Source organism: Microplitis mediator, chromosome 5 (genome assembly GCF_029852145.1).
Source record: "Microplitis mediator isolate UGA2020A chromosome 5, iyMicMedi2.1, whole genome shotgun sequence".
NCBI classification, from domain to species: Eukaryota; Metazoa; Arthropoda; class Insecta; order Hymenoptera; family Braconidae; genus Microplitis; species Microplitis mediator.
The window spans coordinates 22155247-22171659 of NC_079973.1; the positions used below are offsets into that span (position 1 = coordinate 22155247).

A 16413-nucleotide genomic window follows, 5' to 3' on the forward strand; every position below is an offset into this window, starting at 1 on the left:
GATCTAGTAGGATAAAGCCACGTAAATTTTGTAAACGCATCCACAACTACAAATATGTGCGCGTATTTTTTCTTTGTAGCCGTCATTGGGCCCACATGGTCAATATGGTACGTATCCAACGGCGTGTCTCCTTTGTCTAACGGATTTAAATGCCCTTCTTGTTTACCCAACTTTCGCTCAGCTAAAATGCAGTCTAAACAATTTGCTATTACGTGCTCGACCTTTTCTCGCAGTCCCCTAAACCAGAAGTCTTGCTTGACAATTGCTTCGGTTTTTGTGACCCCAAAGTGGCCACGTTCGTGTGCCTGCCTGACTACCTGAGTCTGCATGGCCTTAGGTACTACAATCAACAAATCGTCTTTGCAGATTTTGTACAGAATATTATTCCTAATTACATACCCACTGGCCTGGCTGCACGTTACGGCCTCTATAAGTTTACGGACTTCATTGTCCTTGTTTTGTGTGCTTCTTAAACGTGCAATCAGCCCATCTTCACTCTCAGTTATATACATGATACTCGGCAATGGATTTCGGCTTAAAGCATCAACATGCTGCATATTTTTACCTGGCCGATGATGTACCTGATACTTAAAATCACCCAACAACAATGCCCATCGGGCCACACGCAAACACAAATCTTTCTTTCTCATCGTCATCGCAAACGCTTGACAATCAGTTACAATAGTAAATGGTATAGGCAACAAATACACTCTAAACTTAACTAATGCTTTTACAATAGCTAGCACTTCTAACTCATAACTTGTATACTTAGACTCCGCAGGAGTTGTTTTTCCACTGGCAAAATAAACCGGATGAAACCTCCCGTCATCTGGGTCTAATTGCATCAATATTGCCCCGTACCCTTCCATAGACGCATCTGTGTGCAACTCAGTTTTAGCCCCTATTCTGTATAATTTTAACACAGGACCATTGGTAAGTACTGTCTTCAAGGCCTCGTACGCTTCGGTTTCTTTGTCCCCAAAATAAAACTTTACATCTTTTTTCAACAAATCTGTTAACGGCTTAGCAATCTTCGCGTAACCCCTAATAAATTTTCTAAAATACCCCGTGAGACCCAAAAAACTTTGAACCTTTTTAACAGATGTTGGTTTGGGAAAATTAGCCACGGCCTTAGTTTTATGAGTAGACGGTTTTATGGTGTTTTCCGAAACAACGTATCCCAAATACTCGATTTCTGTCAATAGGAAACGACATTTTTCCCAGTTTATTACCAACCCATGTTGTTCGGCTATCTTTATTATCATAAGTAAACGTTCCCATGCCTCTTTCAAATTTCTCGCAAGAATAACAATATCATCCATATAAACTATAACAATACCCTTATCTATAAGCTCTTTAAAAATCATAGTAATATATTTTTGAAATATAATGGGAGAAATTTTTAAACCAAATGGTAACTTTAAAAATTCATACTGTCCCGTTGGCGTGACGAAGGACGTATATTTACGACTGTCCTCGTGCATTCTCACATGAAAAAACCCATTCTTTAAATCTAGCGTTGTAAAATACTTGAACCCTTGTAACGCGTCTAAAATATCGTCAATCAACGGCAATGGAAAATGCGGACACTCAATAAGCTCATTTAATTCGCGAAAATCGACACAAACTCTAATAGAGCCATTCTTTTTTCTTACTACGACTATCGGACTCGCGTACTCAGAATTTGACGGTCTTATTACGCCTTCATTAATCCACGTCTTTATTAAATCATCTACTTCTTTCTTTTCACACGGAGCCAGTCTTCGCGGCCGTCTAACTACTGGCTTCTCACTTCTTAAAACAATTTTAGCTGTCAAACCAACATCTCGCGTCTTTTCCGGCTTATACCCGTTAATAATATCCCGTACTGCTTTTCGATAATGCTCATCTTCGATATGAGACAAGTCTACCTCCTTGGTCTTATCTACAACATTTATATTAAAAATCTCGGGTGCATCTACGTTAATCTCAGCTTCGTCTAACTTCAAAAAAGTAACTTCGCCCCGTTTGACTCTAACCTCTACCTGGTCCAAGAAGTCAGTACCCAGCAACAGACCGTGATTTGTCAAAACTTTATTAGATACTACATGCAAAGTTACGGGCAATTTATGCCCATCAATATTAATTACCTTAGAAAAATCACCCCAAGTTTCATTGCCAGTGGATCCAACGCCTGCAAACTCAATTTTGCGGTTACCTAATGGTGGTGACCCCAATCTTGCATACTCATCTGATCTTATAAACGTTAAATCACTCCCCGTATCCACTAACGCTACAAACTTAGAGTCATCTATTGACACTTCCTTAGTGTACTTCTTCATGTCTGGTCTTGATATCACGTATGATTCTTTTTTCTTGCTTGGGCACCGCGCCGCGATGTGCCCAAATTCATTGCAATTGAAACACTTCGCACCTTTTTCCTTATCAGGACACCCCGCACTTACGTGATCTTCACCACCACAATTGAAACACTTCGGTTTGTCACTTTTCTCACCAGCTATTCGCCTCTTCGGATGACCTTTCACCTCCGGCTTTTTCGTCTTGTCATCCTTTTTCTCGATAAGCTTTGGCTTCGCCTTCATATCTCTTTTCATCGCTTCGTACTGCTTGAAACGCTCTTTTAATTCCTGCATCGTTTTGGCACCATACAGTGCACTTTTGTTCGCTACTTCGTCGGGGATACCTTGAATGATATATTCAATTAATGATCGTGTATCCACTGTTCCTTGCCCCGCAATTTCACGCATAGCGTACATGTACTGTTGCAAGGTCTCATCAGCTTTTTTCCTCCTTTGCGCCAGCTCTCGGTGAATCTGCTGGTCAGTCACCTCGTCCTCGAACTCGTCCTTCAGGGCTTTTTTGAGCTTCGCCCACGTCTTCGCACACCTTTCTTGCCGCACAAAAGCCAACGCTGAACCCGTCAGCATCTTCTTCCCGAATGCGACTTTATGCACGTCAGTCCACCCACATACTTCTGCCATTTCTTCGAAATCTTCAATCCAACGGGAAACATTTAATAAATCATCCCCACTGAACTTCTCCAATGAGTTCTCCACGTCTTTTAAGAGCAATAGCGTACGATTGGGTCTGTTTGGTCGTCGGATTACTGGGGTTGCACGGTCTCCTTGAGCTCCAACTTCGTCGTTGTCTCGAGGGTTCACCTCCTGGCCAGCCCTGGCGTCTTCCAGGATGCCTTGGGGTTCCTCCTCTTCTTCTTCTTCGTCTTCATCTTCGTTGTCGTCGCCGTCGTCTTCTTCGTCGTCCCGTGCACCGTGCTCCCGCTCTAATCTCAACGCGGCCATCAACCGCTGCAGAAGTTCCCGCTTTCGACCTGATAACCTGAGGCGTCTTCCTCTGAGCTCAGCTTTGAGCTCTGGTATGGTCATCTGGGCCACTTCCTCATCAGTTAAACCTACCCCTCCGTTGGCTACCCCGTTGTCTGCCATATTACCCCGGTTACACTGTCAAAACTTTCAACTTTAACACTCAAACTGTCACTGCACTCTAGATCCCGGACGAGCCCCCAAAAATGTGATATCCTACAGGAATAAATAGGATAAGGTTCTTATTTCTAGAGGTGATGAGTAGTTGGTCAGGTTTAAAGATATTGTAAGTTTATTAAACAATGTATTACAAGACAAATGGCACGTCTTTTGTCAAATGCTCGTACAGAACTAAATTTTCACACTCAGGTCAACTGACCCTCGACACTCATCCCTTTTCCCACTCCTCGTACTTGCCTCCCTCAAGAATCATACCTAAAATACCTCGCATCTACTCTTGCTCTGTTTCTCTCACTCTCATTCTTTCTCTCTTGCACTCCCACACTCCAGACATAGAATCTTACAACTAGACTTAATACTAACCGATGACCTTCGCTTTGCGCGTACACTCTTTTTATTTTCGATATTACATGTATAACTTCCGTTTTCTACAGTTTTTAGTTCCTATAATAAAATTTAGATGAAATATATGTGAAGCCAAACTATTCGTAACGTGATTGGTCGAAAGCAAAAAAATATATGCAAACGACACGAAAATATACATTAAAATAAATATATGAAAAATTACTCGCGCGCGAAACATGTACGCTAGTTTTTACATATTTTACATTACATAGTCTTTAGGTTACAAACTACTAACAAACTACTCTAAACTTTTGAGAACTATGTTTCCTGGCCATCTTTTTTCTTTTTCTATTCCATATCTCATTATTGTGTTATTCACTCGACGACAAGTACTGGTTAAATTTGTTTTTTATTTTGTACTAATTCTAAAAAAATTTTTGTCTTCAATTAATCATGCAAAATATTTCTTGTGCCAAGAAATTATTTTTTTCTGTAGTAAAATTTTTTTTATCATTAAAATTTAATTACAAATAATTATTAGTATCATGAAAAAATAGTGGTCTCGCACATTACTTGGGTCAAGTCCTGAATTGTACACACATTTATCATGAATTTATGGTGTGTGCAATACCTCGAATCTCTCTGGTGCATGTAATGCACGAGCGCATAAGACACGTTGTCACGAGATACGACGACTCGTTTCGGAGTTAACGAGTATCTCGTTTTAATTTACACAGATTTATGTTTCGCTTGTTGTATTGTACAGAAATTATATTTTCATTATTATTATTATTATTATTATAATTCATCCGTGAATTATAAAATAATGCCTTCAAATAAATTTTAAAAATGTTATTCTCATTTGCATGGGAAAAAAAAACAGATAAATAACATTAATAATAATAATAATAATTGTTCAAAATACGTAATGGAAAGTAAGCTCGTCATTGGTTACTAACGGTCCATGATTTATGGTCGATATTATTCCAAAGTTTCTGGACATATATAAAAATGGTCATACGAGCAGAGTAAAGCCAATTCTCGTAACTCACAGGACCTCACTGCGAAACTTAATAACGACCGTCATGTAAATTTTTTATTTTCAATTTCACATTTTATTTTTTTAGTTCACTTCTATCTGCGCTCAAACTCCTCGCGAATTTTAAATCTATACATACTAATAAAATAAAAAAAATAATAATTAAAGAAAATTGAAAAAATAATAAACTAACGTGGCAATCTCAGATTATCCGATGTACACGTGAATGCATAAAATATCTCATGCGTTATTCTGTTTTAACTTTTTTCTCTCATACTCTTGTTGATTTTTATTCGTACTCATCGCCCGCATTTCCACAGAAGTATATATTCCAGTGCAATATTTTTTTATATATCCGTTTTATTATTTTATTTTATTATTTCAGCACTCTCGCGAGCTTCGTGTATTAACTTTTTGTTTATTTACTTTTTTTATTTCGTTAACCAGGAAATTCATTAAAATAAACGTGGATTCAATGTTATACCGACTAATGAAATTAATACGATTCAGAACACTTTTTTTCCATCAGAACTTTTTAAAATCATAAATTTTTTTTTTTTTTTTTTACTTCATTGCAATAATCTATGAAATATTAAAACAGAAAAAATGATCATTTAAATTTATTATTCAACATAATTTAATTATACCATTAAAAACAATTATCTTAATATACTTTTTCTACTGTCAGTAATTATTTTTAAGTATTAAAAAAATTCATATTAATAATTCGAATCAATTAGACCTCATTCGTGATAATAACTGCGCGATTCCACGAGTAATAAAATTAATTTCCTTCGTAAATAAAAAAAAATTTGCATGTATAAATGTAATTACAAGTCAGAAAAAACTATAAATCCCAACTAGTCTATCACAGCATAAGTAATATTTTTATTGAGTGAGAAAAAAAAAGTCCTCGTGGCATAAATTACCAAGCACACACAGTAATTAGTAATGTTACATTTTTTTATTCCCGCAATCTTTTTCTCGTCGTCGCTGGCTTATCATCTTCAGCATGTAAATTACTCGTGGCTCATTAGCATGCTCACGCAAGCAACCGTCTAAATAGCGTGGGGGTGCTACCGATGATTCAATTGTGAATTGTTTAATTTATGTCATTTGAATTCATTGCTACACTCACACTGCTCAGACAAATATAACAATACTAATATGAGGAAAGGATAGATAGAGTACAGAACACAGAACAAAATACTCGTAACTTGCTCAGCTCACGCATTTGTAATTAGTGTTCTGTAATAATTGTATGCCTATTTAATCCACATGACAAATTCTCACAGTTATTATCATTACAAACAAAGCGCGGGATTTTCGTATAAACTTCAAAGCAACAAAACCTAGCTTGACATAAATATTAATATTTGAAACAACAAGTACGGTATTTAATACATGTATAATTAACTTTATCGAGTGCATTAATTATGGGTTAATCGCTAAACTATTTACGATAACGTTATTATCGTCTGTACATATATTTAAATAAATATATTGAGGAGGATAAAATTATTTGCGCATAAGGCATAAAAGCGATAAATTATTGTATATATTGCTCATAATAATTAATGCGATCGTCTTTGCAAGCAATATCGTATAATGTGAGAATGGCAAGTCGATATGGTGAGTTAGGAGTTGAGAGAGAGGCGATGGACGAGAAGAAAAAGAAGGTAGAGAAGGTGGAAGAAAAGGAGAAGATGATAATATTGAGACAAGACAAGGGAACAAGAGAGACGACAAAATGACGTACACATGGATAGGTCGAATACGCGGCGCATACTGAGCGAAACATTACTCGAATTATTAATGAGAATCGTAAAACATCGTGGCACGTATCCACTTCCATCGTAGTCCTTACATTAGTTGTCTTCTACGTACTTCTCATTCTCTGGAGCATCTTTTCTTCCCTCCTATTCACATAATAATTTTAATCCCTCTTAGTTATTTTATTTCATTTTTTTATTTTTATTTTCAATTTCATTTAAGAAAATATGGTTACTCTCTGAAAGTTTGCTGGCTTATACACCTCGAGATAAAATTATGAGAGCACCCACGCGTAACTAAATAATCGCCTCGTTCCATTTTTTACTGACAGTTAATTCCCTGGAAAAATAATAAATAAGAACGCGAGAGCTTACGGTCATCACTGGAAGTTTCGTGGGAATTTATTTCGTTTTTTATTTTTTTTTCTTGTTTACGGGAGCGATCGATACAATGAACATAAGACGGATAGCAGGTGAATTTATTTTTATATTTTAATTTTTTAATTGGAGCTGTTTGGATGTTTTTGCGGTGATGGAGCAGACTCGCGTGTTGCGTTAATTAGAAATCTTGTGACCGTAGATTTACGGTATTGCGGATAAGTTTATGGTAAGAAAATAAAAATAAAAAGAGTTAAATGAGTTGAGTAAGATTGTGTAGAGTTGTTGGTGTCTTGCGCATTGTCTGGATCGTCAACGTGTCTTCATCTTCGTTAAAGATAAAAGAAGAGCCTCCGAAGAAATAAACGACCTCGTTACGTGCTTGCAATTCTTACCAAAGTACTGGGGAACAATAAAGATCGACGTTAATGTACGTGTACACAGTGTTGTTACTGATATGTGATATAAATGTTTGGGTAAATTAAAGTTAACGATGCATGACGACGACGTGCACGATAGTTACTTGATTTTTCGCTAATCAATCATCGTTATAATGTTTTATAACATTTCAAATTAATTTTTTATTATCGCAGTCTTATATTTTTTAACCGGCTGTTACAGTAATCAATTTTTTATTGTAAATAAAATTATTTTTAAATTATATAGATATTTTTCATCTGATATTTTTTGTTTTTCAATCCATCAAAAAAAATAATTGATTTTTTCTCTCAAATAGTTTTGAAAATATCAGCAGTAAATACTTAATATCGATTTTTTTGATATTAATTACTTGATAGATCACTAATAATAATTAAATTCCACTGCGATCTTAAAATCGTGCCTGTTTTTTTTCCATCTCTATAAGCTGTCTTTGATTGGTCAGTAATTTTCTCAATGGTTTTATATAAAGTTATTAAAATTGAATAGGACAAGTTCAAATAAGAGGTATTTATAAGAAACACTTGAAATTTAATTACTTTATGTAAAATTATAAGAAGGGAGAGAAGAGCGACGGACCAATCACAGCAGAGAATATTTGGGGGATGAAAAAGGGGGCTTGTAAACCCTTGGTAGGTTTGAAGGTCAGTTCAGAAGCAACCAGCTTTGTAGTAAGGTCGTGGTATCAAGATTACGGTTTATTTATCCGACAATAGGATTACAAGTTAAGGGTTCAGATTTTATGTGAGTATATTTTCTGTTGACAAATAATTTCCTGTTCTGTTTATTACTAGTCCAGTAAATTATTTAAAAATAATTGCATACTATGTAATTATGTATTGTCTGACTCTTAAGAGCCTTTTCTACTAGCTGTGGGATAACGATCATGATTAAGTATTAAATTGGCGCGAAATGTTTTCTCGTAGAGATAAAAAACGAGTTGAAACGAGAAAATATTTGAACAAGTAAGAATTAAAATAAAGTAAAAAGGTACGAAATGGCAGGGGTGTTGCGTGTGTATCCACCGACAAGCCGATCAAAGAAGTTAGCGCATCGATCATGAGATTCATGAGAGAGTATACCGTCGTGAGAGATTCCTTAGCTCTCAGAATCACGAGTCTGGCTGCCAATTACAGTTGATCATTATTGTAGTCTTATATATTTTATATATATGTGCTCAGGTTTTTTAATTTATTTTTCATTCTCCCATTACTTATTTATTTATTTATTTATTTATCCATCTATCCATCCTATAAATATAAATAATATAAATAAACTTGACGAGTTATCGCATTTCATGAATCGAGTGACAGACAGACGGGTTTTCAGTTGCACTAACAGAAATCCATTCGTATTATTTACTATCTCTCTTTAAAATCCACTTGTACAAGTCAGAGTATTATTCTGAAGACCCGGAAGACAAGCAATTTAATTTGATCGTACTTGCTCTCAATTTACCTCTTCTATTCTCGTTCTCATTGGCCATCTCTATCTCATCTTTCTTTCTTTATTAAATCCTATTATTCTAGTAGCAATTTAACTACTTCGCTAATAAACTAGAATTATTAAATCGAGAACTCATGAATTATACATCTCAGAACTTTATGAAATTATTCAAACAATCTCGCGGATAAATACATTTTATAATTAATTTTATTTTGAATTTAAAAGCTATCAACTCTTAAAATTCCAGTGAATGATAAACAATTTGTACAATAAAATGATAACATTAGTAAATTTATTATTTAATATTTTTAAAAAATGTTGTCGGTTTATTATTATTTTTAAAGCGTCATAAAAAAAACCACAAAGCGATAATATTATTCATAATATTTGTTATCATAAATGATTATATTTATTATGTTTTGCATTGCTGAGTTTGTATTACGCGATAACTATAACCAACTTATGAATAATAATTATGACAATTATTATTAATAATGCGCACAAAGTATTCTTATCATGCTGATAAATAAATTTATGAATATAATTAATAAAATAACAATATATTAATAATATGCAATAAATTAAAGTATTAATTAAACGATAAAGATTAAAATAATCTGACAATTAAATTATTATTAATCATTATTTATTAATTTTAATCATTTTTAATAATTTTAATTAAAATTATATAAATGTACTGTGAAAAATCGAAAGTGAATTCGGATTTTATTTAAATCGAAATTCACTCCGTCACTCGGAGTTCCGGAGTTTAAAAAAAATCACTCCACATTAGGAGTAAAAATGGAGTTTGTCTTTTCAATGGAGTGATTTCAGAAGGACCTGGATTCTAATTAAATCCACATTCACTCCGATTCGGAGTTTGAATATTAAAATAAACTCCCCTTTGGAGTGAATTTCACTCCGAGGGGATTAAATAAATAAATAGTCATCCGCTCCGCATTCCGAATTTAAGCTGCGTTCACTCCGCAAATTTTTAATTTTATTGTATATGAGCTACACGGAACAAAAATTGTGGTTCTTTCAACCACAACATTGTAGTCAAACATTGTAGTAGCGAGTACTCCTATATGTGGTATAAAATACTACATAAATAGTACAGACAACTACATATTGTAGTAAACATTGATGATTGTAGTTGGCGTTACTGCATGTGTGCACTGTAAAAAATTTCGGTGTAAAAATGGACCTGAAGAACTTTACGCAGCTGTGTAGTGTGAAATTCTCTCGGTGAAAATTTTCCATCCATGTAATTTTAACACGGTGTAACCTACTTTTTTACACCATTCCGTATTACTCGTTGTAATTTTGATTAACGAGTAACAAACGATCATTGAATATTTTTAACTACTAAATCAATAACTACATTAATTTTATTTAGATATTAAACAGTATTTTGAACATTTAAATATTTTTATGATTAATTTTCTTAACGTAACATTATCATCAATTATATACATTTACACGTTTGAGGGTGTAAAAATTTTAAATTCACACCGCCTAAATTTAACACCGAATTTGGTGTAATTTTCACACTGAAATTTTAACACCGAGACATTTACACCACACTGGGTCCAAAAATTTTTTTACAGTGTGGTTGAGGTTACTCCAACTTGTAGTAACCTCAACTACAGATACTGTTGTAACAAGTACAGTTTTTTTCTGTGTAATAAATAACAAATTTTATTTTTTTTTATAAATAATATTGTTAACAAATTTTTGTCTGATGTTGCAGGTAGTGACACGACCTTGGAGTCCGGAGCAGGGGAAGACACGGGAGATGACAAAGTTGTGCAACCATAAGAGGAAACTTTTGTTACCCGTTGCCGCGGCTAGTCCAGTTGCCTCTTGTACACCTGTCGTCTCATCTTCAACTTTACCTGTGCCAGGACCGCCCGCAATTAATGCACGAGCTGACTCGCCAACTTCATCAGACAAGTCGAAAAAAGGTTGGTAATTTATCTAAAAGCCGCAGCAACTAAACAGTAAACACGTTAACTAAATACACACAACAGACTTGTCATTTACTTTTCCCATTATTTAAATTCAAAACCAACCAACTAAACCATCCCTACCGCCAACCGACCAGCCAACAACTTTCAGTCCATTTATCTCTGTTAACAAAACTCTCAACAATTTTATACACTCAGAAACTGTTTTATTCAATTGTGTGTATACATAATTCAAGGCGAAAATATGGCTTTAATCCAAGTGGTTAGCAAGCGGTAGTTGTTAAACTTTAGAGTCTAAGGTTGATCAACTCCTCAATGATTCTCATCTCCACTTCAGCGGGTAACTTTTTCAGACATTTCAACTGTAAGAGTATCCATTTTACTATTTAAGTTATGTAATGTTGGGGGGTTAGGTATGTATTACTATTACCGTTGAACTGCGAGTACGAAGACGAGGACCAGGACGAAAACGACGTGGATGGACTTGAAATAAAGGATTTGGCGTTCTGTAGAAATGTTTCAGGGTCGTTTGGTATAATCTTCCGGACATTTATCCGCCATCGGTAGAACCCATGTGCCAAGTTTTATTGGACAAGGACCAAAAGTTACAGTCCGACGGATGTCGCACCGCGGAAAGGACGTTCTGGTAATCACGGCTGGGGAAAAAAGTTGAATAAACTGAGGGGGGTTGAGAAAAAGGGAAAGAAAAGACACAGAAAAAAAATTAAAGTTTTGTAGACAAAAAAAGAGGATCGAGGGAATATGCGGCGGCATTAGCGACAACTTCTGTGGTAGTGACGATATGGTACTCAAATGTGGGCATGTCGTGGTTTTGCACCAGCTTTTGGTCCCTTTCCTTCACCCCTCATCGTTTTCACTTCCGACTGCTCGCATCCACCCCCGCGATCCCATTAAACTCGGTGGATGATTTATATTTTTTTTAACCACTCGTACTCGTAAATCAATGCGGCAAAAAATGCTCATTACATTTTTATTGCAAAAAATGTTTATATTACAGATAAAAAATCCAGCGAAGATTTTTTTCGAGTCTATAGAATGAATGGAAAGGAACAAAACGAATCAAGTAACGTAATTTTTATTTAAAATAAAAAAGTCGGTATAAATTGTGAAGAATTTATAGTAAGAGGTAAACTTTTATGAGCGTTGACTGGGTAATGTTTGATGTTGTTTAACGCGCCGAGGGGTAGAATGAGTCGTCCCACGTTACAAATTTATGAAAAAGCGCTGGAGCGAACCCTCTTGCTTTTGACCCAGTATTTTATATTTTTTTCTTATATTACTTCCTTGCCTCAGGACATCGCGCGTGTAATCTGAAAGAAATTGTAAGCAGCAGCAGGGAAAAGCCCTCGCGTGTCGCCAGGTTATATTCTTTGGTTCGCTTTTAAGTTGAGTTGAAAGAGTGTGTATGCCTTGAATTGGTTGGTTGCAATAGAAGTGGTAGTAGTAGTAGTTTAAGAAGTATGTAGTCGTTGTGGCAAACGAAACGTCAGCAAGCTTCGGAGTTTCACCTTTCAGTAAAGCTGCTTTACGCAAAGACCCTTTAAACTTCCTTAACAAACGCCCTCGTGATTTCATGAGGGTATAGTACAATTTATGAAGTTGATCGTCGTGCCATCGAATTGCCTTGGGTAATCGTTTTTTAACTTTAAACTCCACAGTTGAGCAGCGAAAAAAGTTCTTTGCTTTATTATATAAATACTCTTTATGAAAAAAAATGAAAAGCTGCAAATATTTCCATAAAATTAAATTTTTTTATTAATTTTAATTAATTAAAAAATCCATAAATTAAACTGTTTGGAGAGCGGTGATATTTTTTAAATTTAATAGAGAATATTAAATATAAATGTTATGGAAAAAATTTTAAATTTAAATATGGTATAAAAAATTTTATCTCTTTGAAAAGAAGCTTATTATAATAAAAGTGATGAATATAAATATAATTTTATTGACTCAGTGAAAATTGAGTAGTCTTCAATTTTTCATCATTCAGACATTTCAATGTTATATTTTTTTTTTTTAAATAATAATAATATCTTTTTCATATTCTCTTATTCACTGGATTTTTATCCGTAAAAATCCTATTCATCACTCGTAATTTCCAGTGTGCGGTAACGAAGAAAAATAAGAAGAGCACTGGGATATTAAATTTCCGGCCGAGCGGTATTAAACTTTCATCGCGTCATAATGTTATTACGATAGAAGAGAAACTGGGCGTACTGGGGGCAAGTGAGAAAAAAAAATAAAGTTACAAAAAATAAAAAATAGATAGAGATAAAAAAAGGTAAAGAAATGTAAGTAGTCGACATCCCAATTCGGTTCTTACGCCAAAAAGTATTTTTAAACGTACACCCTAATTCACGAAATATTTTTTTCTCTTTTGGTTCCATTCCCTTTTATTCTTTATCCATAGGCACTTCTTTTTAACATCCACCGTTCCCTTGGCCCTCATCCCCTTATCTTAACTTTTTACTCATCGTATCACCACCAACACTACTATTACCACTATTACTACTACTTTTACTACTTCCACTACTACTACAACGATCATCAGGAGCGTAAACTCGTTCCACGCGATTCCGCTTTAGCGACCTTTCTTTAGTTCGTCGCTCTTGATAACTGCAGATTGAATAGCCACCCAACGCCGTTCGAATAATGGATACTTCGATCAACGGAAATCCAATTCGTAATTTCTTCTCGTTTCTTTTCCCAGTCTTTCGATCCTATCCCTTATTGTGCCGATAGAATTCAGCGGTCGGAAATTACTCAACTTTTTTCTTTCCCTTATATATTTTTTATTATTTCATTTTTATTTTCAATCAGGTCGGCAGCGACAGTACCACCGGTAACAGCAGTATCAGGCAGTCAGCCAAACTTTTCTCCATTGCGAAATGCTCACTCCAAACCACCTACATCCCACTCTCTTCCATTTATTTTTACTTACCTCCACAAATTCTATACTCTCTTAATTTGCTTTCAATCAATCCCATCTGTTTCCAATCTCTAACGATACTGCCATTTAAAAACTTTTTTCCCCTCTGCACTTAAATAATTATAATTTATTATTAACGACCATTCAAAACTAATAAATTATTTTCTCAACTCATTCTTTGTCATAAATTAACTTATCATTTTCTACAGAACGAACCGCCTAATCTAACCAAGATAATTTCATTTAATTAACAGTCATTAAGAAGCAAAAAATGATTATTTTTTTTCTGGTAATATTAATAATAATAAAATAATCTTTTATTTAACGACACTAATTAACGTTAGTACAAGAGTATAAGTGAGATTAGGAGATTAATTAAAGTTTCAATTCACATTTACTGATTCGATTAAACGTTTAGCTGTTTTAGTATAGCTTTGCTGTGTCGTTAGCTTGCCGAAGCAGTACAGCAACAACCAGCAGGAGTAGTAGTAACAGTAGAGTACAGCCACATAGTCACTTTCGCACTCGACCGCCGTGTTACCCCAACAATGTTGTAACTACCTTACGCCATCCTCGAAATTGCTTTAATTTTCTCTCCACCTCTATCTCCGTCTCCTTCTTCTTCCCTCTTCAGCTTCCTTCCCAACTCGGCCTTTGCCAACCCGCCAACGGAAAAGGTTATTCCGCGTTATTGCTAAATACCAGTAATTACTTTAAACGCCGCTAATTCAATCAAAACTCTCCTGAGAGATTATATATTGCATCACGCTATCATTTACACAAATCTCCTCCCCGTAAACTGTCTGTTCATTTATTATACTACTATATAATTAATTAATTATGCCTTTCATTCATTTACGAATATAAATATTAGTATAAGCATTTATCTCATATTTTTTCCGTCAGTCTTGTATTGATATATATCAATTAATAATAGAGGTTTGTTTAAATATATATAGATATATAAATTGAGTGAGCTTAAGTGACCGTACTGGCAAGTCGATTAACTCCAGGACACCACCGCCAGAGTTAAACTCTCAAAAGTGCTCACTAAATGTTCTCACAAATCCTTTTCATCGTCATGCTTGAATCTACTATTAAAACACAAAGTTCTCGGGGGATTTATCACGTCGTTACAACTTTTTAATTACACATTTTACTTTTACTTCTCACACCTACGCAAATTTTTTTTCATTCATTTCAATCTACTTTTGAAATTTTATTTAATTATTTATTTACCTCCATCACTTTTACATTCATTTTTTTTTTTTTTTTTTCAGTAATTGATAAGAGACATTCACAATTTATTTATCAGTTAAAAAAAATTTATCGCCATAGTATTTAAAGGAAAAAAAAAGAACGCTTAGTTTTATACTTTTATTATATGACGGTAACACTTTATTATTCACACGAATAGTAGGTGCATATATAGATGTATGTATATGTATAACAACGTACTGCAGTTTAGTGTACAGTATAAAGTAGTGGCGACAGTATTTACGATGTTTTATGGGCTCGTTTCAACTTTTACCGAGTGCCCTCGGGGCTCACTCCGCTGTCGCTTCAATTCCAATTTCCCGGCGATATAAAAAACCCGGTTGGCCACGCCTGTGTGAGCCAAAAGTGAAAGAAAAAGAGTAATAAAGGAGAATAAAAAATAGTTAAATAAAAAAATAATAATAGTAAAAAGTGTGAGAGCAAAATAGAAATAAATAAAAGAGGATTGACGCGATAGAATGAAATGTATACACACTACTTATGAGCACGAGGGTTTTCATGTTTTCCCTTCAGAAAAATACAACGGGTGAAATAAAAGCCAGAGGACAAGCGGTTTATGCCATTTTATGGCACACGGTTGCTGTATTTATCAGCCGCTGCGGTGGCGAACGGAAAACTCTTGCACGTCATAAGATCCTGCTGAAGATGACTCTTTTAGAATTTTCATATTTTAAAGAAACAAATATAAAAAATTCATACACTTTTATGATAAAGAAAAAAAAAACTTAGGAAATTCAAAAATGCACACCTCAGTCGCTCATAATTTTTCATGTACTTGAAGATCGGAACGTTTTTCGCGAATCGAAAATGAAAAAAAAAGAAATGAAAAGTGAAAAAGCTATTGGACCTAGATTTCTGGAATGTTTCGCATGTGAACCGAAAATTGTAGGACACCCCCAACTACCCCTTAAGTCAGCTTTAGAGTCAAATTATATGAATTATTTTCATTTTCGTTGCGAGAAAAACGTTTCGATCTTCAGGTACACAATTTTTCTTACTTTATTTTTTAATCATCACGTTTATCTTCTTCTTACTATCAATTTCTATTTACCTTCAAATTATTAATTTTTTTCCAAGGGTTTTTCTTTTTAACCCCACGTATTTTGTTAGATGTCCCTTTTTTTAAATTTAATCTTACTGTCACGCTACTGGTGCTGCCACAAGTATTTTAACGCACTATATAAAATGTAAAGATAATTGAAAGCATAGTGAGTAAAGTATCCTAAGCAAATTGAGTTTCTACAGAGCGCACTCAGCGCTTTCGTGTTTGAGGTTTGCAAAAATAAAAAATATA

General features: G+C 34.5%; 1 protein-coding gene across 5 annotated transcripts in view; it reads left to right on the top strand.

The window, feature by feature from the left end:
• LOC130667315 (homeobox protein 5-like) overlaps positions 1 to 16413 on the top strand; it is a 173513-nt gene that overhangs the window by 137407 nt on the left and 19693 nt on the right. For all 5 annotated transcript variants that reach the window (XM_057468823.1, XM_057468822.1, XM_057468824.1 and 2 more), the window contains one exon: positions 10675 to 10888. In XM_057468823.1, coding sequence (XP_057324806.1) covers positions 10675 to 10888 — 214 coding nt within the window. The remainder of the gene's footprint in view (positions 1 to 10674; positions 10889 to 16413) is intronic.